Source organism: Mustelus asterias, chromosome 17, assembly GCF_964213995.1.
Source record: "Mustelus asterias chromosome 17, sMusAst1.hap1.1, whole genome shotgun sequence".
Lineage (NCBI taxonomy): Eukaryota > Metazoa > Chordata > Chondrichthyes > Carcharhiniformes > Triakidae > Mustelus > Mustelus asterias.
The window spans coordinates 5031630-5056894 of NC_135817.1; the positions used below are offsets into that span (position 1 = coordinate 5031630).

The 25265-nt window shown below is 41.3% G+C and overlaps 1 protein-coding gene across 6 annotated transcripts in view; it reads left to right on the top strand.

Annotated features, from left to right (window-relative positions):
- The first annotated feature begins 1178 nt into the window (after nt 1-1178).
- rcbtb1 (regulator of chromosome condensation (RCC1) and BTB (POZ) domain containing protein 1) overlaps nt 1179-25265 on the top strand; it is a 51771-nt gene continuing 27684 nt past the window's right edge. For 3 of the 6 annotated variants that reach the window (XR_013499873.1, XM_078232159.1, XM_078232163.1), the window contains exons 1-6: nt 1179-1347; nt 9705-9900; nt 12999-13149; nt 17710-17876; nt 19313-19471; nt 23690-23797. Coding sequence is in view for 4 of the 6 variants with exons in the window: in XM_078232159.1 (XP_078088285.1) it covers nt 9775-9900; nt 12999-13149; nt 17710-17876; nt 19313-19471; nt 23690-23797 (711 nt within the window). In the remaining 2 variants the exon portion in view is untranslated. Of the gene's footprint in view, nt 1545-9704; nt 9901-12998; nt 13150-17709; nt 17877-19312; nt 19472-23689; nt 23798-25265 lie in introns of all 6 variants that reach the window. The other 3 variants (XR_013499874.1, XM_078232160.1, XM_078232162.1) reach the window with 2 other exon arrangements.

Consider the following 25265-nt stretch of genomic DNA (forward strand, 5'->3'; position numbering starts at 1 on the left):
GTAGGTTAGAGGGATTAGTGGGGTAACTATGTCAGGTTGCGGGTATAGGACCCGGGGGGGGATTGTTGTCGATGCAGACTCCATGGGCTGAATGGCCTCCTTCTGCACTGTAGGGGGTTTCTATGATTCTATGAAAGCAGCTTGTGCTGTTTTTTTCAGATGCGATGTGGAGATGCCGGCGTTGGACTGGGGTAAACACAGTAAGAAGTTTAACAACACCAGGTTAAAGTCCAACAGGTTTATTTGGTAGCAAAAGCCACACAAGCTTTCAGAGCTCTTAGCCCCTTCTTCAGGTGAGTGGGAATTCTGTTCACAAACAGAGCTTATAAAGACACAGACTCAATTTACATGAATAATGGTTGGAATGCGAATACTTACAACTAATCAAGTCTTTAAGAAACGAAACAATGTGAGTGGAGAGAGCATCAAGACAGGCTAAAAAGATGTGTATTGTCTCCAGACAAGACAGCCAGTGAAACTGGCTGCAGAGTTTCACTGGCTGTCTTGTCTGGAGACAATACACATCTTTTTAGCCTGTCTTGATGCTCTCTCCACTCACATTGTTTCGTTTCTTAAAGACTTGATTAGTTGTAAGTATTCGCATTCCAACCATTATTCATGTAAATTGAGTGTCTTTATATGCTCTGTTTGTGAACAGAATTCCCACTCATCTGAAGAAGGGGCTTGGAGCTCCGAAAGCTTGTGTGGCTTTTGCTACCACATAAACCTGTTGGACTTTAACCTGGTGTTGTTAAACTTCTTACTGTTTTTCAGAAGGAGCAGCACCGCTGTGCGGAAAACATCAATATCATTGTATTTAATGGCAAACTCCTGGTCATTGAAAACACAGTGGACTGGCCCAGGAAGCACGTGACCCCCGGAGAGCGAGGCGCCACCGGGGCGACACGTGACCCGGGAGGTCAGTGAGGACCGGCCCCCCGGGACACGTGACCCTGGAGCGAAAGAGAGGCTGCCCCCCAAAGAGGCACGTGACCCAGGAGGATCCGCCCATATGGTGCACGTGACCCCGAGGGAGTGCGAGGCCCTGCCCATATGATGCACGTGACCCCGAGGGAGTGCGGGGCCCCGCCGAAGCGGCACGTGACCCCCGGAGAGCGAGACTCCACCGGGGCGACACGTGACCCGGGAGGCTGTACGGCCCTGCCCCACCCCCCCAGGAGACACGTGATCCTGGAGGGAGCGAGGCTGTGCCCCATGAAGCATGTGATCCCAGGAGCGCGAGGCCGCGCCCCGTTTATCACGTGTTCTGGATATGCCCCGCCCCTAGGGGACACGTGACCTCGGGAGGCAGTGCGAGCGGCGCGCGGACTCGGAAGGAAGGTTCTGGTAAAAGAGGCTTCTCTCAGTTTCCCCATCAGCCTGTTAAAGATCATAATAACAATAACAACGCTCAGTTACCGGATCAGTAATTACTGAGGCGTTTGAACTGAAGCCTGCTTTTCGGGCAAGGCCCGAGGATCAGGCCGCTGGCAGCAGTCGATGCAGATTAACTGGAGAGTCAATTGTCTGTTAAAGGAATCTGGGTCCGTTCCCATTTTAACCTTAACTGTATAACCAGCAGACTCTCCCAGTCGTTTGTTAACAGATTTTAACCACAGTGGTTAATGTGTTTGAAATGAATGTATAGGTTTAGGGTAAGGCCTGGGGAATGGGGGGAAGATCCTTTTTTTACTCAGGGAGTGATAATGATCTTGCTGCACCAGATGATCAGTGTTTTGAACAGGAAATTGGATGGGCTTTTGAGAAAAATAAACTTCTGGGGTTAGCCATGATGTGGAGATGCTGAGGTTGGACTGGGGTGAACACAGTAAGAAGTCTCAACACCAGGTTAAAGTCCAACAAGTTTATTTGGGAGCACTGCTCCTTCATCAGGAGTAGGCACAGTAAGAAGTCTCACAACACCAGGTTAAAGTCCAACAAGTTTATTTGGGAGCACTGCTCCTTCATCAGGAGTAGGCACAGTAAGAAGTCTCACAACACCAGGTTAAAGTCCAACAAGTTTATTTGGGAGCACTGCTCCTTCATCAGGAGTAGGCACAGTAAGAAGTCTCACAACACCAGGTTAAAGTCCAAGGTGACTGATGAAGGAGCAGCGCTCCGAAAGCTTGTGCTACCAAATATACCTGTTGGACTTGAACCTGCTGTTGTGAGACTTCTTACTCTGCCCATCCCAGTCCAACACCAGCATTAGAGCAGAGAAATGGGACTGACTAGATTACTCTGCAGAGAGCTGACCTGGGCTTGATGGGCCAGATGGCCTCCTGTGCCAAAATGACCGTAATTCCAAGTTTGTAGTCATTGAGTGCAGAAACTAACTGTAGTTCCTGTCAAACTTTGTTGTGGGCAATTCTTTTGTTATAGGTTGAATAGAGACTGTTAGAATTGTCTTTCAAACCTAGAAGAACTGTTGCCCTTGTCCATTAATAACGAAATGCTGCATGTGTTTTTCTTTGCACTGTCACAAACTGGAAGCATTAGGAGTGACTGGTGATTGTCTAACTTTGCCTTTTTTTTGCTCTATTATGGTATTTGGAGCATATACATTATTGCAAAGTGACATGTCTATGATCATCTGTAAATGTCACTCATCTGGAATACTCCCAAGACTACCAATTCACAATGCTAAAATGCCAGTTGGGCTCAGTTGAATGGAAAAACATTGTGGGCACAAACAACTGGGTGATTTGAACCCATAAGCTAGGCTGACACTCAATTTTGAGGGAATGCTGCATTATTTGATAGTAAATTTTCACAGTAACTTCATTGCAGTGTTAATGTAAGCCTAATTGTGACACTAATAAATAAACTTTAAAATGGTGGTTCCACCTGCCTGTTTCAGTTAATGAAAGAAAGACTTGCATTTGTATAGCACTTTTCATGACCACTGAATGTTTCAAAGTGCGTTACAACCAATGAAATACTTTTTGAAGTGTAGTCACTGTTGTAATGTAGGAAATTGTTGCAGGGAAAACTTGTTCAATCAGCAACATGATAATGACCAGGTAATCAATGTCACAAAAACAAATTGAACAAACATTGGCCAGTGCACCAGAGAACTTCCCTGCTCTTCAAAATAGTGCTGTGGCAACTTTCAGATCCATCTAAGCAGGGAGATGGAGTTTAACATTGGGTTTAAAGTTTATTATTACAAATTTCACAGCACTATTTAAAGAAAGAACAGTGTGTTCTCCCTGTCCTGGCCAACAGTCTTCTCAAGTAAAATATATATTCATGTTGTTTTCCTCAGATCTTGCTCCATGAAAGATTGTTTGTATGTTGCCTACATAACAAGTGATTTCACTTCAAAACACTTCCATTGAATCTGAAGCACACTGAGAAACAAGTGGTCTTTAAGTTTAGTGTTTGGTTACACAATGTCGTGTAAGACAGCTGAATGCTAATAATTTTGTGAGAAATACAGTTGTATCATTCAAAGCAGTTGTAGTTGAGACGATTTTTTTCCTGACATTGGAAGGTTTGATTGGGGTTATATATTTATGCCAATGATAAATAAAATTCTTGGCTAGCTCTTGGACGATCCCAAATAACATGATCCAAATTACATTGATTGTTTTCAAGTTTATTTAATCACAATAGGATACATTTGGCACAGTGGTTAGCACTGCTGCCTCAGTGTCATGGACCCGGGTTCGATTCCGAGCTTGGGTCACTGTGTGGAGTCTGCATGCTCCCCCCATGTCTGCGTGGGTTTCCTCCCACAGTCCAAAAGATGTGCTGGTTAGGTGCATTGGCCATGCTAAATTCTCCTTCTGTGTACCCAAACAGGTGCTGGAGTGTGGCGACTAGGGGATTTTCACAGTAACTTCATTGCAGTGTTAATGTGAGCCTACTTGTGACACTAATAAATAAACTTTACAGCATTACAATACTGAGTGAAATGCAAAACAACTTGCATTTGTAGAGCACATTTTAATGTTCCAAGGTACTTGAGTACAGCTCTATCAGACAAAGCTTTACACTGAGCTACATTAGACAATGTTAAGAAAATTGACCAAGAGCTTGGTCAAAGAAGTAGGTTTTTTAAAAATGTCGTAAGGAGGATTGTGGTGGAACAGGCTTGAGGAGTGGAATAGCCTATTCACACTCAGTGAAGAAATTAGTGTTTAACTCAGTCCTAAATGGCTTCCCCCATATTTAGGGTAGAGAGGTTTAGAGAGAAAATCCCTAAGCTTGAGCTTAATTGAGACTGCCTTCTGAAGGCATGGTTGCCAATGGTGGTGTAAAGGGCTGGTGGAAGTTGCAAAGGTGGGGAGGGCTAAGGCCATGGAGAGATGTACAACCAGAATTAACAGAATTGAAGTTAGGCATGGAGATGAATTAACTAACACTGCTTTGTTTAACAACAACAATCATGATAATTAATATTATAAGGTTAGCTGTTTATGGTCAAAAGAAGTAATTCAACGAGTACAATTAACAGCCTTAATTATCAGTTTTTATGTTTACAGTAGCTTAGTAATAGCTGAGAGACTTCTTACTGTACCTATCCCAGTCCAACGCCGGCATCTCCACATCATGGCAGATTGTAGTGTTACAGTCATAGCTAGGGTATAGAGAAAAATCAACTTAATATAGGTACGCAGGGAAGAAGCTGCCGTTCTTGATTTATGTGACCTCAGACTTTTGTATCATTAAAAAGGGAAAGATTGTTCACTGTACCTTCCCTTCGAAATCTGTATTTGAAAAACATTAATCTGTTATCCCATAGAAAATATAGTTGTGTATATCTGCTGCTTTGCATGCCCTTTCCCATTCATCCCATACCCTCTTCCATTACTAAGACTACCAATTCCTACCTCCATAATATTGGCCATTTCCAATCCTGCCTCTCTTGGTCTGCCTCTCTTGATCTGCCTCCCATCCTCACTAAACTTCAACTCACCCAAAACTCTGCTTCTGTTACTCTAAACTTGCACCAAATCCTGATCACCCATCACTCTTGTGCTTACTGACTTGCATTGACCCGACAATTCCTCAATTTAAAAATTCTCATTCTGGTGTTCAAATCCCCCTATCCTCCATAGTCGTGCCCCACATCTCTGCAACCCTGTCCATCACTAAAATCCTCCAAGAGTTCTCTCTTCCTCCAATTTTGGTTGATTCCACATCTCAGATTTCCTTAATTCCTCCATTGCAAGATTTGCCTTTTATTGTCTGGACCCCAAGCTTTGTGGTTCTCTCCCTAAACCTGTAAACTTCTCTTTTCCATTATGATGCCCCCTAAAATCTACCCCACCTAGAATCACAGAATCCCTACAGTGCAGAAGGAGGCCATTCAGCCCATAGAGCCTGCATCTCCAACAATCCCACCCAGGCACTATCCCCTTACCCCACATATTTACCCTGCTGGTCCTCCTAACACTTAGGGGCAATTTAGCATGATCAATCAACCTAACCTGCACATCTTTGTCCTGCTATTCTCTTTTCCATCAAATTCTGTCTGATAAAGCTGCTGTGAAGCTCCTTAGGACATTTTGGTATGTTAAGGGTGCTATATAAATACAAGTTGTAATCGATAAATCTCTCCTCCTGATACCTTTCCAACCTCTCCAGCTCTCCAAACTTGATTTTGGATTGTTTAAGTATTTTTACCTTTACTGAAATGGAGGCTCTGTAACTACACTTGATTACACTCTTGATCTACCATTGCTGGTTAAGTAAGGTAGTTTGTAAATTGGAGTCCTACACGCTGCACATAAGTGAATGAGGGAGCATGGCATTATTAGATCCCTTCACCTTTCAAGAGCAAATCTCCATAATTTTCTATGCCCTGATCTACTTCAATAATAAACACATTCAAGTTGTGATATTTTATGCCGGTTGTTCTGGGCAATGCAAGAAAAAGTTAATTCAATCGTCCCAAATCCTAATGTCTAATTGGCATGGAGGTACTGTGTTTGTCTGTGTTTGCATCGTGGCCTAAATAAAGGCCATGATGTGGAGATGCCGGCGTTGGACTGGGGTAAACACAGCAAGAAGTTTAACAACACCAGGTTAAAGTCCAACAGGTTTATTTGGTAGCAAAAGCTTGTGGCTTTTGGCTTTTGCTACCAAATAACCTGGTGTTGTTAAACTTCTTACTAAATAAAGGCTCCAATGCAAGGAGACCCACACAGGTTATTGTGTTACACATGCATGAGCAGAAGGTGATGGATTTGGCAGCAGATTACTGGATCCATGAAAATCTGGGTCTAAGATATCATTGGCAGCCTGAAGGTTACCGGCAGTGCCAGAAGCGCTGCTCATCTGCTCCATCTGCGTTTCTGTATTATGATCCATTTTTTCTAACAATTCTCACTTTAATCCCTCACATTGTATGATGATGTTACCCTTTGTAGTTGGTCTGATGCTCCAATGTCATTTTATCTTTAGCAGTTTCTGACTCTCTCGATACATCTTTAGTTAAAACAGTAATTTTTGCGGGAGGATTACCGAAAGTCACTCAATTTTCTTGTACACTTCCAGTTCTAACAGCTTAAAAAGATTTTATTAAAACCACTGGAGGTGGGCAATACCTTACTGACTCAGGTCATTTCATAATAGAAAATGAACATCTTTAATAGGTAACTTTGAAACAACCCTAACAACAGAACTGGTGCCTACATCACATTTTAAGTTAACTTTACATAATGGAACTGATAAACAATTTCCGTCAATACCCCATATCAATATGGTTTTATTTAAAGAACTTTCTGGAGAAAAATTTACAACACTTGCTAACACTAGTGCCTGGGCTGATCCTGTGTCTCTAAGAATAACGGCCGACTTGCTTGGTTTACCGGATAAAAATTGGATCACTTCACCTTTCAAGAGCAAATCTCCATAATTTTCTATGCCCTGATCTACTTCAATAATAAACACATTCGAATTGTACATTTGAAATGGTTGATGCAGCATTTTCAGAAGAAACACTATGGAATCCTATAAATGCTTCAGGTTAATCTTTTACTTTCCAGCAGGTTGACGTTACATGCCTTTTCATATGGCAAAATAACTTGTAGGTTCCCTTGAATAAACCTTAGCCTCTGCGTTCTCTCTCTCACTATTCTGGGGACTGCCTGTGTCTTCACCGTTACCATTTATTTTCACCATTAGACTTATCTCTCAAGTTTCTGTAGGAATTCAGAAACGATGGCTTACTGCTAACATGCTGTGAGACAGTTCATAGTTGTCATTGCCGCCTCTCTTTATGGTTTTCCATGATTTTTAAATCTTTTAGTATTGCCTCGCTACGGTTTTCAAAATATTGTTCAACCTTCATAGACCTATACAACCTATCAAATAACATCTCATTTTCACTCTCAAATTCCAGAAAAGTGTGATTCTGTTTCTTCCTTAAATTTCTAAACTTTTGCCTATAAGCCTGCAGCAGTAAGTCATAGGGAACAACGGCTTTTGCTGCATCATAATCACCAGACTGTATGCCTGAAAGAGATGGGTATACTTCTAAAACTTTCCCCATGAACACACACTGCAATAAAACTACCCAACTTCCTTTCCACTATTGTAGCTTTGGAACAATTTTTTCAAATATCACAAAATACATCCCAACTCTTTTTACTCACTGAAGTTAGGCAATAGGTAAATACTCCTTGCCAAAGCCAGTAGTTAAATCTAAATTTTCCTGCCACCCACTATTCACGTAGTCAGTGCCTTACTCTATCAAATTCAGATTTGCTTTCCAATTTGTCTTGTTTTGGTTTCTCATTTTCTTTGAAGTTCTAGTTCAGAGTTTCATATTTCTTTATTTTTTCCAAATTTAAGTTTTTGGATTTCCTTCAATTCAAGTTTTGCTTTTTCCTATCTCTTTCTAATTTGTAACTGAATTCCAGCTAACTCAGCCTGTGCTATCGGGATCACCCTTTTCCTCCTCAAGGTTCAAATGTTGAGCCATTCCTTCAATCTGTCTTTTCTTGTTCCTACTTCTAAATCTGCCCTTTAATTCCTCTGCTACTGCCCCCAAATTAACCTTGGTTAACTGTTGTGAGACATTCACCAGCAAATCCCCTCTCTCCAGAAACGCTTGAGTAATAACAGTGTGGTTGACTGTTACCTGTCCTCTGAAATGACCTAACAAATGAAGTTCAAGGGGAATTATGGATGGATGACAAATGCTGGCATTGCTAGCGATGCCCGCATCCCATGAAAGAATAAAAGAAGTACTTTTCAATGCATACAGCAAAAGTAACTGAAATCTTGTTTGTTTAAACTGTAGAAAATTCAAGTGTATCAGTCAAACAGCCTCTGGATTTGTATCCTGCAAGTGGCCCCAATTTGTTATGATCCGTGTAGACACCAATAACTTTTAAAAGGAGATGTGCATTTCACCAATAACTGATGGAAAACATCTCAACAAAATTTCACATTTTAAGACCTGGTGCAACAAACACACTGAAATAAACATACACTAAAGATTATGTAGTAGGCAACTAATACACTAAACAGTAGAAAATGTTATTTCCCCATTAACCAATTAAAACAACTGGAGACTTCCAAGTTGTGTTATACAGTACACCATGCTCTCGGCAGATATGTAGCCTCGTACATTCAAGCCCAAATTCTTCACGGCTTTTTGGCAGGCTCCCTTCTCCCTGTCATGTCAGGGTGAGTCGGCCAGTGTGCTTTTGAAAGTCCCTTCACTCAATCTTCAAGTATGCTGGAACTGATTTCCAATGCAAGGTCTATTTTGGTGACTCTTTGGTTCTTAAATCTCCAAAATTTCCACCTGTTCCGTTATCTTCTATCCGAAAAGAAAACGGCTCTGATGAGTGTGCTGCACTCTCAGCTGTAACTTCTCTGCTTTGCACACCCAACAGCATATATATATCTCTCTCTCTCTCAAATCTGACTGAGACTGAGAGTCTATAAGTCTATATGCAGCAATGCCAACTGCTTTCACTTTTGTGTCAGGATGTTAAAACTTGCACCTTACTTTCCAGAGATATTGATTTGACTTTCTGTCTATGACAAGCAAGTCACTTGGGTTTGTCACCAGAAAGGTTTCATAGGAAGTCACATCCCCCTCTCCAAACTATTTCATTTTACCTCAAGTTAAAGGAGACGGTTTAAAACATAACCATTTTGCCAGCATTTGTAAGGAGTGGACCCCTCGAGACCCCTTAGCTGATCAGTACTTCAACTCCAATTACTCCCATTCATGTCTGCCAATTATTCTGACTAAAATGATGGACTTTACTTATGTGGCACGTGAAGAACCTTCTCTGGTTTTACTTCATGTAATCAATTTAACATGGTTCTTTCTGTTTAACTGGCACTACATTTACCTCAACTGAAGTCTTTTAAGATATTTGTAAGCCTTTTAAAAAATGCTTCTTGATCATGTCAGATACTCTGAACATGTTTTCCATGGTTTATCACAACAACAGCTTGTATTTGTATAGCACCTTTAACATAGTAACACATCTTTAGGTGCCTCAGACCAAATTTGAAAGCCAGTTCCACTGCAGTATTGATAATGGCACTTGCTCCTTCATGATGCACATCTAGCATTTTATTTTTCTTGTAAAAACCAAATTTGATTTTGGAGGGTACTGAAGTTTCATGCTGTTTTGTTATCCTGTTATTTACACGATGGCCTTATGTTTTTTCTCTCATGTTTGAAGCAACACAGATCAAAAAATGTCAAATTCTTTTTCTTCTAGGCACAGTGCTAAAGATTGGAAGAAATGTGACTAGGCGGTCTCTTTAAGCAGCTGTGCTTACAAACTAGTCATGGTGGATGTTGGAAAGTGGCCTGTATTCAGCTTGCTTTCTCCGCAGGAAATTAAATTGATTCATCAAGCCTGTGTTTTTGGTACTTCAGCAACTGAGGCTATCTACGTAACGAAAAATGATGATGTAAGTCTTGGGGTGGCTTTTATATCTTTGTGGCATTTTCCCTTTAAAATGCAGACTATGACCTTTTTCGCAGAAAAATCACTGATGTTTGTGTGATGGAAATAAACCTCGTGCTACTAGTGATGAGAGTCTGAGTGAGCAAAGTGACTGACTCTCTACCTGCTCGGCTCATTCCCATCACCTTCCAGTCTCTGCCAGTGCAGTGGGTGAGGGTGTTTGGGCCTATCTAAAATATGCCATACCTTCCTTACCTTGACAAATATCTTAGCAGGACTGTCCATAAACTCAACTTCTGGTTTCATTGTTATGTTTCTGTAGTTTGCCAGCTGTCTGCATTAGTTTTTTAAAACCATAACTTCCTAACCTTATTTATTTTTGTTTCTTTTTTCCTATTTTAGTATCTTTCACATTTTCTTTCTATTCCTTATTTCACTCACCAATTTTCTGACCTGAAAATGCTTTCATATTACTTGCTACTACTCCGTGTGTCAATATCCACCCCTTCTTTTGCCCAGTAGTGATTCCTTGAATCTTCTCTCAATATTTCTTTCGTCAGTTTGTGTTGCATATTTATTGGGTTTTTTTGTTTCTTTGCCGCCATTTATGCTTTTTCCATAATTTAATCCTTGATCTTTCTGTATATATGCTACAGAAATATAAAGTACAATACAGAAATAGTCCATGCATCCCAAGATCATGCAAGTGCTTGTGTTACATCCTCCTACCCATCTTCATCTAATGGCATCAACATATCCTTCTATTCCTTTCTTCCCTCTTATCAGGAAAAATTAAATAGGCCTTACTCTAGAACTGCCCCTTGATTGCATCTCTCTTTGTCCCAGCTACTCACTGTGGAATAATATTCCACTTCTAACCATTCCTTGGGTAAAGGAGTTTCTCCTGAAGTTCCTATTTGAATTTATTCATGGCAATCTTATACTTATATCCTTAGCTCAGATCCTGCCCACTTTTTTATGTCTACCCAATCAAACCCTTTCATAACCTTAATGACCTTCATTAGGTGATCTCTTCTAGAGTAAGGCCTATTTAATTTTTCCTGATGAGTATAACCCCTCAATTCTAGTATTAGAAACCATACAAAACCCTACAGTACAGAAAAAGGCCATTTGGTTCATTGAATCTGCATCGATTCTCCAAAAGAGAGTCACACCAAGGCCCTCTCCTCCACCCTATCCCGTAACCCTGTGCAATTTCCATGGCTAATCTACCTAACCTACACATTTTTGGACACTCGGGAAATTTAGCATGGTCAACCTGCCTAACCTGAACATCTTTGGACTGTGGGAGGAAACTGGAGCATCTGGAGGAAACCCATGCAGGCACCAGGAGAACGTTCAAACTCCACACAAGTCAACCAAGGCCAAAATCGAATCCGGGTCCTTAGCGCTGTAAGGCAGTAGTGCTAATCACCATGACGCCTTTATTATTCTAGTAAAAAAAATTTTTACTCTCGCTAATATCTCTACAACCTTTTCATAATGTGGAGACCATAGCTGTCCATAAATTCACGTGTGGTTTATTCAAGGTTCTTTACAAGTTTACCATAATTTATCTGCATTTTAATTCTCTCATTCTACAAATGAACCCCTGAGCTTTGTTTGCTTATTTATGATGTTTTTAGCTGGTATCACTGCTTTTAATGATCTATATATCTGTAGCCCGGAACCCCCATTCCTTTCCAAGTGTGTGGTTACCTTATTTTTCCTACCATTTTTTGCCTCAAACTTTATATTGCATCTCATTTGAAATTATACATTTGTTCTGCAATTTTATAAATGTCTTCTTTCATTTTGCTGCACTTCCCCTCTATATCAACGACACTCCCCACATTGTGAAATTCTACTTTCAATCCCTGAGTCTAAATTTATTATGTAAATTGTGACCAACAATGATCCATCCCAGTGCTTTGTGAAATACCATTTCTCACCTTTTATCAATCTGAGTAATGACCATTAACCTTTACTTTCTGTTTTACTGTTTGGTAATCAGCTTGCTATCTCCATTCTGCAACTTATATCATGACTCTGCCAGAAATCATGAATCTACTTTTTGGTACTTTACTGAAAGCTTTTTGGAAATCCTGCATTGCCCTATATGTTACTATAAGACCACAAGACATAGGAGCAGAATTAGGCCACTCGGCCCATTGAGTCTGCTCTGCCATTCAATGATGGCTGATACTTTTCTCATCCTCATTCTCCTGTCTTTTCCCCATAACCCCTGATCCCTTTATTAATCAAGAACCTATCTATCTCTGTCTTAAAGACACTCAATGACCTGGCCTCCACAATCTTCTGCGGCAAAGAGTTCCACAGATTCACCACTCTGACTGAAGAAATTCCTCCGCATCTCTGTTTTACAGGATCATCCCTTTAGCCCGAGGTTGTGCCCTCTGTTTCTAGTTTTTCCTACTAGTGGAACCATCCTCTCCAGGTCCGCTCTATCCAGGCCCCACAGTATCCTGCAAGTTTCAATAATATCCCCCCTCATCCTTCTGAACTCCAAAGAGTACAGACCCAGAGTCCTCAACTATTCCTCATAAGACGAGCTCGAATAATTCAGTAAGGTTGCCTAAGCATGTCCTTTTCTTTTGGAATCTCTGCTGATTACTATTTGTTACGTTTCCACTTTCTAGGTGTTTTACTTTTACAATTTTGACTCAGGATTTCATTCTTTCCCACCACTGACATACTAACTGGTCTACAATTCCCTGCGCCGGATCTATCACCTTTCGTAAATATTGAAATCGTATTAGCTATCACCAGCCCTGTGCACATTTCCCTTTTTGAATGAAATTATATATAGTAATATAAATATATCACTTATTGCTGCGTTATCTTTTAACTTACTTTAAAATGTATGGATGCAAATCAGCCAGTCCAGGGTTTTATGCTCTCTAATTTTAAATAGTTTATCATTTTAACGATTGCTTTTGCTGCAGGAAGAGGATTTTTCCAGACTCCTTGGGCGGAGCAAAATTACGATACCCATTGCCAGTAGTTGATCTGAGTAGCATAGCATGAAAGGTAGCCCTCATGATCACATGGCTCACTGTATACAACCCACTTCTATTGCAGGTGTTTGCACTTGGAGTGAATTGCAGCAACTGCCTAGGAATTGGAGATGGTCAGAGCGTAGTTACACCAAAGAAAATAGAAACGTTATGTGGGAAGAAAATAATTTCTCTCAGTTATGGAAGTGGACCACATATTTTACTTGCAACTAAAGGTAAACTCAAGTTCTACTGTACTGCTTTCCAGTATGGTTTTCAAGGTTATCCAGTTGTCAGCTATAGCTCAGTGGTAGCACTCTCGCTTCTTGAGTCGGAAGATCGTGGATTAAAATCCCTCAGAGACTTCGATACATAATCCAGGCTGGTGCTTCAGTGTAGTTCTGAGGGTGTATTGCACTGTCAAAAGTGCCCTCTTTAGAATGAGACATTAGATCCTGTCTGGTCTCTCAAGTTAAACACACAAGAAGCAGGAGTAGGCCACCAGGCTCTTCAAGCTTGCCCCGCCATTCAATACAGTCATGGCTGATCTATGCCGATCTCAACTCCTTTTCTGTGCCATTTCCTCAAAGCTCTCTAATCCTTGATCGATCAAATATTTATCCACCTCCACTTTGAATGCTTCTAACGATCCAGCTTCCACCGTCCTTTGGGGCAGAGAATTCCAGAGATGCTACCACCCTCTGCGAGAAGTAATTTCTACGCACCTCGGTTTCAAATGACTGGCCAATTTTCTTGTGGATATATCCCCTTGTTCGAGAGACTCACACTAGTGAAAACATCTCACCACCTACCCTGTCAAGCCCCCTCAGGATCTTGTATGTTTGAATAAGGTCATCCCTCACTTTTCTAAACTCCAAGGAATAGAGACCCAGACTATTTAGTCTCTCTTGATGGGACAAACTTCTCATCCCAAGAATTATTCTGGTGAATCTCCCCTGGACTGCCCCTAATGTTACTATATCCTTTTTTGGGTAAGGGGACCAAAACTGTATGCAATATTCTAGGTGAGGCCTCACCAACACCATGTACGATTGCAACAAAACCGCCATACTTTTTAAACTCGAACTTGCAAAATGCCATTTGCCTTCTTAACTACTTGTTGGACCTGCATGCTAACTTTTTGTGATTCATGCACTAGAATACCTAGATTCCTCTGTACTTCGCTCGCCTTCAGTCTCTCTCCATTTAGATAATCTGCCTTTTAATTGCTCCTACCGAAGGTACATGACCTAATACTTTTCCCCAAATTTGCCAGGTGTCTGCCCAGTCACCCAAACTATCTATATCCGGTTGCAGAATCACAATATCCTCATCACAACATGCCCTTCCACCCATCTTTGTATCATCGACAAATTTGGAAACCTTATACTCTGTTGCTTCCACCAGGTCATTAATGTAAATAGTAAACAGCTGCAGGCCAAGAACTGATCCCGGTTGTGCTCCACTAGTTATATCTTTCCACTCTGAAAAGGACCCATTTATTTCAACTCTGTTTTCTCTGTGACAGCCAGTTTTCAGTCCATGCGAGCACACTTCCTTTCATTCCATGGGCTTTTACTTTATGCACCAGCCTCTTGTGTGACACCTTGATAAAATACCTTTTGGAAATCTAAATACACTACAGTTCTCCTTTATCTACTCTGAGCACATTTATCAAACATGATTTACCTTTCATAAAACTATGTTGACTAGGTTTGATTATATTCCGCTTTCCTAAATGATTAACTATTTCCTCTTTGATTATTAACTCCAGCATTTGCCAATAATAGATGTTATACCAGCTGGCCTATAGTTCCCCGCCTTCTGCCTTTCTCCCTTTTTGAACGAGGACGCCACATTTTCTGTTTTCCAATCTTCTGGTACCCTCCCGGAATCTACCAATTTATGGAAAATTTCAACCAATATGTCCACTACCTCTGCAGTCACTTCCATGAAAACACTAGAGTGCAGTTCATTGGGTACTGGTGACTTGTCTGCCTTTGAGATTCCCTAATACTCTAGTCTTTGTGAATGGGATTTTTGTAAGTTCTACCATGTTATTTGAAATCAGCCCATCTAATATCTTGGGGATGTTTGCAATGTCTTCCACGGTGAAAACTTAGGCAAAAAAATCCCATGGTATTATTTAAAGAAGAGCCGGGGAGTTTTCTTGCCTAATATTTATTCCTTAACCAATGTCACTCACTGCAGCAGATTAATCTGGTCATTATCTCATTGCTGTTTCCGGGACTTTTCTGTACCCAAATTGATAGCTTTTCAAAAAAGAATACCATTGACTGTGAAGTGCTTGGGAGATTCTGAGATCTTGAAAGGTGCTATGAAAATGCAAATTGTTTTCCTTTCTGCACCAAATCTAGCCTATGAGATTAGAAAGGATGAATTGGCAAATTTGAATTTTGAAATTACCTAAATGCATAGATTTGGAATGTGTAAAGATGCCCTTTCTGTACAGCTGCATGAGTTTATTCAATTGCATGTTAATGCATGCACCAAACCTTTTTTAAGTTTATTTATTTTATTAGTCACAAGTAAGACTTACATTAACGCTGCAGTGAAGTTACTGTGAAATTCCCCTAGTCATCACACTCTGGCACCTGTTTGGGTCATTGCACCTAACCAGCACATCTTTCAGAATGTGAGAGGAAACCAGAGCACTCCTCCACGCAGACACGGGGAGAAATTGCAAACTCCACGCAGACACGGGGAGAAATTGCAAACTCCACGCAGACACGGGGAGAAATTGCAAACTCCACACAGACAGTGACCCAAGCCGGGAATCGAACCCAGGTCCCTGAAGCAGCAGTGCCGCCCTAATGTCAGACATTCTTCAGATCAACATCTGATCTAATGGCTGATACTAAAAAATGACAGCAATTTTCTATCTCAACAAATATATGTGATGTTCTGAGGTGGGGATCTAAACTGTCTTGTTTATAATAACACTTTTCTGAGAATCCAGACACCTTTTTGTGCAGTGGTGTCCTCCAACCAACATCACTAAAACAGATTATCTGGTTATTATCATGTTGTTGCTTGTGGGAGTATTCTGTGCACAAGTTTGCTGTCACATTTCCTACATTGCAACAGTGATTATACTTCAAAAAGTACTTCATTGGCTGTGAAGCAGTTTGGAATATCCTATGGTTGTGAAAGGCTCTTCCCCAAATAAGCATCTCTCGTGAGGATGTCCATATGGAGGTTAGTTTTTTGAGTTAGCTTTGAAATCCTGAACTCCCTGTTCCAGCAGCTATTTTCCCTGGCTAACCAACATTGTCTCCATTGTGTTAGGTGTGGATTCCCTTGCTGCAATATCAGTGATAAGATGAGGCTGTAGTTATTTTTGGGTAGGGATGAGGAGGGTGCCGTGCGTGCAGCATTTTATCATGCTGCTCCAACTTGGGGGCCCTCTGTTTATATTGCTGGCTGGGAGCAGGTTGCACCCACAGGATGGAACATTTGTAAACTTTTAGTTTAGGTTAGCTGATGGTTCTGTCTCTAGCACCAATGAGTCCAAAGCCACTTTTGCTGGCTATTAATGTTTACAATTACAATTTGGGGTGGCATAGTGGTTAGCACAGCTGCCTCACGGCACCAGGGACCCGGGATCAATTCCAGCCTTGGGGACTGTGGAGTTTGCACGTTCTCCCTGTGTCTGAAACTGAAGTTTCCTCCAGGTACTTCAGTTTCCTCCCACAGTCCAGAGATGTGCAGGTTAGGTGGATTGGCCATGATAAGTTTCCCCTTAGTGTCCCAGGATGTGTAGGTTAGGATGTTTAGCAGGGTACATGCATGGGATTACGGGGATAAGGCGGGTGGAGTGGGCCTGGGAAAGATGCGCTGTCGGAGAGTTGGTACAGACTTGGGCTAAATGTCCTCCTTCTGCACTGTAGGAATTCTGTAATTAGTTGGGAATAATAACTAGATTAGATGTTGTTAGCAATGTGCAGATTAATAAATTTGAATTGTAGAACTTGCCAGTCATTAATCCTATGGAGCCATTTGAGGCCAATGCTGTGAATAAAATGGTTGATCCTACTGGGAAGGATTGAGTGCTCTATGTAGCACTTTCTCTTTCCTGTTCTTTCTCATAGTTGCAGTTGTTCCAACGGAGATATTGTGATTAATTGTACTGTGCTAGAATTCACTGTTGGAAACTCATTTGATAACCCAGTTTGTTGGTTCTAGGTCACAAACTGTGATTCAAGCTCTCCTTGCTTTGAGTTAATATGCTGTGACACACATTTTGCCTTAAATTGGTAGCTGATTCCTGGAGCCATGATCTAATTGCGTCAGTGGAAATGGATGTTACCCAATGTGGGATTCCATTCGCACTGCAGACCAGCATCATGAATGAGGAGCCATCACAGAGTGCATATTTGTCCCTGTCATGGCTCACATTCCTTCAGTGTCTCTCGTCAGCTTCTCAGTGCTACTCCTGCCTGCCCCCCGCTACCCCCACCATCCAAAATATATGTTTTTAAAATAGAACTTTTCAAATTTTATTGCAGAATAAGGGAAACAGAGTCGGGAATGTGGGTGTATGAGGGGGAGTAGCTCTGTGGGGCCATCATTTTTCAGGGTAGTCCTGATGGGGCTTTATTTTCTTTTGAATGGACCCAGAGGATACAACTGCCCCTCCCCGAAAATGGGCTTAAAACTGTCTGGAATGCTAAAAGTGCCTGGATTTTCACTAAAGACCAGGATCTGTGGCTACAATCTTCAGGTAGCCTCTGGAACCAATCAGTCACTTCCAAAAATATCATCTTTTTTTACAGATGGAGAAACCTATTCCTGGGGCCTCAATAGCTATGGCCAACTGGGTAATGGAACAACGGGTCCTGGCTCATTACCTTTCCTTGTTTCCAGCATGTTCTATGACAAGAAAGCAGTGGAAGTTGCTTGTGGTTGCAATCATTCTATGGTTCTAACAACAGAAGGGGAGGTAAGAGCTGGCCTTCTAAGTGCAATGTTTTAACAGATTCCATTCTTTGTTTGACCTAAATTTATCTATGCATGTGATTTGATTTACAACTGTAAAAATTAATCTTTACAAAATGCTAACTATAATAGAGGCATTAGAATGAAAAGTTGTGTGGGCTTCATTTTTGAAGTAAATTTCCTTTATTTTTGTTTTCCATTGAACCAAACAGTGCAGCAGGAGGCTACCAACCCATTAAATCTATACTGGCCCTCTGAAAATGTGATCCAATTAGTTCCTCATCCCTGATACTGTTCTGGTAAATCTCCTCTGCACCCTTTCTGAGGCCATGACAACCTTAGGTACTATATAGAAAATAGTGTTCCAGCATAATTTCCACTTTGCCTCAAAGCAATGCCATACCATTGTTAGACATTATTGGGAACAGTGTGGCTTCCTGTGCACAAAGATGTCTTCACATTGTGACCTGATAGCGAAGAATTAAACCAAAGAATTTGTCAGACATTAATCCCACAGAGCCATTTGAGGCCAATACTGTGAATAAAATGGCTGAAACTGCTGGGAGAAATTGAGTGCTTTATGTGGCACTTTCTCTTTCCTCCTCTTCTTCACAGTTGCACTTGTTCCAACGGAGAGATTATGATTCATTCTACAATGCTAGAATTCACTGCTGGAAACTCGTTTGTTGGGTCTAGACACAAACTGTGATTCAATCTTTCCTTACTTTGAGTCGGTGCACTGAAACACTCACTTTGCCTTAAATTAGTAGCTGACTCCCAGAGCCGTGACCTAATTGCATCTATGGAAATGGATATTTCCCAGTCTGTAAGGGATTCCGTACACGCTACAGGTCAGCTCCACGAATGAGAAACCATCACAGTGCTTGAAAATGGAGAGGCAAATTTTGAAAGCCTTTTGTTGAAAGGAGGAAAACTCCTCCTGCGTTAGTTCTTGGCTTCATAACTAGAGACCAATTTCATTGTAAAACTTTCAAATGCAAGATCATGTTTAACCTACAAACGCATACACATACGTGCATTCAAATATGTTCACGTGCATGTGCATGAATAAAATGCACATAAAATCATGAGAGAAGCTTTGCATATAGGGACATATAGATAGTAAAAATGCATGCGCACAGACAGCTGTAGGAGTTCAAAATACAAATTTTGACCAGTGGTGTGCACTGATAATGTGCAGGATTATAGCTATCTACAGAACATTGAGCTAGTTTCCATAACCTAAATCATTACTTAATCTTTGAAAATTAGAGCCTCAAAATTTATAGGCATTTGACATATGGCAACTTCTGGTGCAAGGATATTTGCATGTTTGAAAACCTGTTACACTTGGTAGAGTTAATTCCATTTAAACTTGACTATATGGCCTGCTTTTGCACAATTTAAGGATTTTACCATCTGTATCTGCTTTGGTGACAGGTTTATTCCTGGGGTTATAACAACTGTGGACAAGTTGGATCAGGATCTACTGCTAGCCAGGCAACACCACGGAGGGTAACACACTGTTTGCAGAACAAGAAGGTTGTTGGTATTGCCTGCGGTCAGATATCCTCAATGGCTGTAGTAGAAAATGGGGAGGTAATTATTTGTCATGATTCAGTATCTTATTCCCCATTCATTATTGTTGTGCTAGTGTTTGCACTGGAGTGCTACTTTGGGCTGTAGTAGAGTTCTTAAGTTGGAGTTTGGTGACTGAGGGAACTTGAGGGTTGATTTCTATCTAAAGTCTAGTCTTTAATTTAGTAATTAACTAAAGGTTGCTGTTTGGGTTGGAAGAAGGTGAGTTGTAGACCAGCTTTAAAGCAGGGCTCATACAGGCTCTGCTTGCAGCTGCACTGAGTTAATTGGATAACTGGTTTAAACAGGTTTTCAGAGGCTAGATTCAGACAGCATAAAAGCAGGCTATCTTACAGTGCCAACTTTCTTTACACTGGAGTGCTACCTTGGACTGCAGTAGTGTGCTTAATTTGGAGTCTGGTGACTGAGTGAGTTCGATGAAAGGGAGCAAGGTACTCCTCTTCTTTTCCACCTATCCGCAAAGGCGAGTGGCAGCCTTGCAGCGTCTGAGTCACCAACAGCGGCTCTCGGAGGTATCGTCACAGTTCAGAAAGTGACATAGTCCCAGCAGAAACAGCCGATTGGTAAGTGGTACCTGCAGAGTATTTGGTTTTTTAAAATATAATATATTAGATTAAACAAAGGTAGAAACTTGCAATTATAATAGAAGTGTTCAAAACAAAAGAAGTTGCATAGCTTAATTAAATTCTCTTAAATAGAGTAACTCGCTCAATCTAGACAGAAGTCATGGCAGGAGATCTCAGACCTCTGATATGCTGCTCTTCTGCAATGTGGGAAATATGGTGGCCCTGATGACCATGTGTGCAGGAAGTGCTTCCAGCTGCGGCTACTGGCTAATCTAATTTCAGAGCTAGAGATGTGGGTGGACACACTGTGGAGCATCCACGATGCTCAAAGTCATGGATAGCATAGTCAGGTGGTCACACCGCAGGTAAAGATTACGCAGGCAGAAAGGGAATGGTAAAGGCTCGAAGGAAGTACAGGAATCCCCTGTGGTCATCCCCCTCTCAATACCGCATTGGATACTGTTGGCAGGGGGTGGCTTCTCATGGGAAAGCAGCAACAGCCAAGTTCATGGTACTATAGTGGCTCTGCTGCACAGAAGGAGAGGAAAATCAGCAGCAGGGCTATAGTGATGGGGGATTCAATAGTGAAGGGTAAAGATAGGTGCTTCTAGGTCGCAGACTTGAATCCAGGATGGTGAACAGTCAGTGGTCGTGGTACACATAGGTACCAACAACATAGGTAAGCAAAGGAATGAGGTCCTCTAAGCTGAATATAGGAAGTTAGGAGGTAAATTAGAATGTAGGAAAAGTAGTAATATCAGGATTACTCCCAGTGCCATGTGCTAGCTAGAGCAGGAATAAGAGGATAGATCAGATGAATGCGGTGACTGGAGAAATGGTGTACTAGGGAGGGTTTAGATTCTCAAGGCATTGGGACCGGTTCTGGGGAAGGTGGGACCTGTACAAGTTGGATGGATTGCACCTGGGCAGAATTGGGACTAATATCCTCGTGGGGGCTTTTGCTAGTTCCACTGGGGATGTTTTAAACGAGCATGGCAGGGGGATAGGAACCGAAGGGTAGGCTTTGATGGGTCCGATTGAGATCAGGAAATGGGAGGTAGACCATTAGTTAGTGATGTAGTCAGCGACTTGGAAAGACAAAGAAAACGAGGGTTGAAAAGCATCCAGCAAAGAAAATTGATGGGGTGAGCTGTTTATACTTCAATGCAAGGACTATTACAAACAAAGCAGATGAACTAAGGGCAGACACATGGCAGCGTGATGTTGTTACAATAAAAGAAACCTGGCTAAAGAAAGGCAAAATTGGCAGCTAAGTATCTTTGGATATAGGGTTTTCAGGCAGGATAAAGTGGGTGACAAAAGGAGGGGAGGGAGCATTATTGGTTAAAGAATCAATTACAGTTGAGAAGGGATTAAAAAAACTAAATGGGTTAACAAATGAGGCTTTATGGGTTAAGCCTCGGAATAAAAAAAGGGGCAATTACACTGCAAGGAGTATACTGCAGACCCCTACCAGATGCTGTCAGATCTGTTGAGATCTTTCAGCGTTTTCTGTTTTTTGTTAGCCTGACTTAATTTGGGTGGGTGAAACCAATGTTGGTTTCAGCTAGTGAGTTGGTGATGATGGTGCCCATAGGAGAAGAGCACTCCAGTGTCTGAACTGGAGGTTTGTATTCAGTAGAACATAGAATTGTCTGGGATAGGTTGCTATACAGAGCAATTAGTGGCTTGTAAGATTGAGAGTTGTAGATTCAAGTCCACTCCGGAGGTTTGAGCAGAAAATCAAAGGTGGCACTTAGTTCAATGTAGTACTGAAAGAGTGCTGCAGTGTCAGAGGTGCCATCTTTCAGTTGAGACATTAAAATGAGGCACCGTCTGCTTTCTCAGGTGGACATAAAAGATCCCATGGTGCTATTCCAAAAGGAGCATTGGAGCAGTGTCCTAGCCAATACTTGTCACTCAGACAACACCTAAAACAGATTATCTGGTCACTATCCACAAATGCCCTTTTGGGGAGGAATCTGCCATCCTTACCTGGTCTAGCTGACATATAATTCCAGACCCACAGCAATGTGGTTGACTCTTAGCTGCCCCTCTACAATGGCTGAGCAAGCCACTCAGTCCAAGGGCAATTAGGAATGGGCAATAACTGGCCAGTGGCGCCCACATCCTATGAATGAATTTTGAAATATCACATACTATTTGTGGGATCTTATTGACCATAAATTGGCTGATATATCTTTTACAATACAAATCTGACTACAATTCAAAAGTGCTTTATTGGCTATAAAGCATTTGGGGACATCCATGAGAGGCACTATATAAATGTAAGTCTTTCCTATTGAATTTATTGAAGGATATTCGTTATCTCACAAATTGTGACTTGAGACACTTAAACAGCTTATCAATGAAACTTAGCACTATAACCTTTTACTTACTACCTTGAACAGTTTTGCATTGTGGACAACAGCTTAATATTTTGTATCAGTGAAGCTATTTGAAGTTGGCTTCCTCTTGAACTTTTAAAATTTAGAGTTTAATGCAGGGTGAGAATCCTATCCCTGCCCACCTTATAAACTGGTTGAATGAATGCTGGAAATTCCTTTGTTGCAAAGATTTGTTGACTATCCACCAACACAGTAACTGTGCTTTATTGGCTGTGCAGTGATCTCTGCTTGTTTCAGTGTTAGCATTGGGCTTTCACCTCAGTCAGAAGATTGTGGGTTCAAACCTCACTTGACGTCTTCAACCTCTATTACAGGCTGACACTTTGGTGAAATGTTGAGGGAGATCTTAATATTCTGGCCAACAATCATCCTTCAACTAACAGAGCCAAAACCAGATTAACTGGCAATTGACTAATTTTCTGTTTTTGCGGTACCATGCTGTGTGCAAATTGACTGCTAAGCTTGCCTTCGGAACCACAATGACTCAACTTCAGAAGTAATTTGTTTACTGTGAAAAGCTTTGGAATGTCGTCAGACCACACAAGACATTTTCCTTTTTGCTCTTTACAAGAATTAATAGGTGTATAGTTTTATGAACCTTTACAGCTGTTGTGGCAGCCAGCATGGGTCGGAATGTTACTGCAGTAGTGTAGTTGTCCTATCTCAAACTGAATGCATAATGCCAACAGGGCATTTGTATAATAATATTTGTATGTTCTTTTGGTATTATTTCTTCAGATGACCATTTGACAGTTGTCATTCAGTTTTATTGAGAGGGATTTGTTCAGGCAGTGGTTAGCTACAGTGCAAAGACAAGAAGCTGGGATTTTTATCCTAAAGTAGGGCAGATTAAGGTGAGATTTAGTAGTTGCAGTCAAAATTGAGGGTATTTAATGGAATTGGGAGAAATTGGTTCAAGTGGTAAGAAGGTCAACCACCAGAGGATACAAGTTTTAAGATAATTCCCAAAATAATTTATGCCACTTGCTGGAATTCACTGCCTGAAAGGGTGTGGAGACAGATTCAATACCAACATTCAAAAGGGAACTTGAGAGATATATATATATATATATATATATATATATATATATATATATATATATATATTTGTAAAGAAAAAGATCAGGGCTATAGGGAAAGGGCAGGGGGAGTGGGACTATTTAGATATTTTTTCAGAGATGCAGTGAGCTGAATGGCATCCTACAATAAAGTATGATTCTGTATGTTTGCTTTCTACGTTACAGGTGTATAGCTGGGGTTACAATGGCAGCGGTCAACTGGGAACAGGAATCAATGGAAACCACCTTACCCCCTATAGAGTGACTGCATTGCAAGGAATTTGTGTCCTTCAGGTAAGATAACTTTGTATAACCTCTCCTGACCTGAGCTGCTTTGTTAATTTCTGGAAAACCTTATTGACTTTGACTCCTGTGGCATGATTGGACAAAATGTAACACAGTTTTGAAAAATGCCTTAAAAATTAGTTGTACTTGATAAAAGTATTGCATTGCTTCCCAGAAAATGGGATGGTCTTTTAAAATGACCCAATGACTCATATACAACTCATTGGCGAAATGAATCAATACAACTTGCTTTTCCTAGATACTGTGTGTACTTTGAAAGCATTTTGGCTTTTAATTACGTGTTTATGTCAATGTCAATCCCCAGAAAGAATCGAGTCAGCTGTTTGAGCTGCAGCGTGGGGAACAGGAAGAGAAGTTGGGTGGTCAGCATTTTAGAGAGGATAGGGTTGAGGGAGCAGGAGGTGGATCCCATGATAAGCTTGGAGTGGATATGAGGGAAGTTAGGAGAGAAACTAGAGAAAGATAAGAATCCAATGCTAGGGCAGGCAGATCACTTTAGAGGGAATTTGGCCCAGTCAGCTAGTGCAAGGGAGGAAAGCAGCAGAGGAAACTGATCAGATGGTTTTGATCTTGGTGACAAAGGTAGCCATGAGCTCCTCACACTTTTTCAATGTGATGAGAGATTTAAGAAGACAGTTTGGAGTAGGGCAAAGAAGCAAGGGTTACCTTTGCATTCCAGGATGATGCTGGAATAGTGAGCAGTTTTAGCAGAAGAGAGCAAGACTGGATAGTTCATTATGTAATCCAGCCAGATCTGATGGTGAGTGGCTAAACTAGTTTTGTTCCATATCCTTTCAAGTCTATACGTGTAGATTTTAAGAGTCATACTGGAGGAACAGTCAGAATGAAATAAATTAATGGATTCAGAGATTGGGGTATCAAAGGTGGAGGGGTGAGTGCAATTGATCAAATCAATAGCTGCAGAAATGTGGCAAGTGCTGAGCCAAAGGCTAGATGGTTGGGATTTTGAAAGTGCAGCTGTGAGTGAATTGGGATAGTTTTTTTTTCCAGGGATAGGTACACAAGGAGGTAGGGTTGGGATGTGGGTGGGATATGTGAGGGGAAGGAAGAGTCATGATGGGAGATGCAGGCGTTGGACTGGGATAAACACAGTAAGAAGTCTCACAACACCAGGTTAAAGTCCAACAGGTTTATTTGGTAGGCTTTTGCTACCAAATAAACCTGTTGGACTTTAACCTGGTGTTGTGAGACTTCTTACAAGGGAAGGAAGAGGCCAGAGTGGCCTTGTCTATGATTGATATGATGGGACTAGCAAGAGGGTTCAATTATCTCACATTCCCCCTCCCTGCTTCACCATAGTGAACACAGATGCAAAATGCTCATTTGATACCTCAGGAATGTCTTTTGGTTCCACACACAGGTTGTCACTTTGGTCCCCAATGGGCCCTACTCTTTCCCTGGTTACCCTCTTGTGTTGATTACACTTACAAAACGA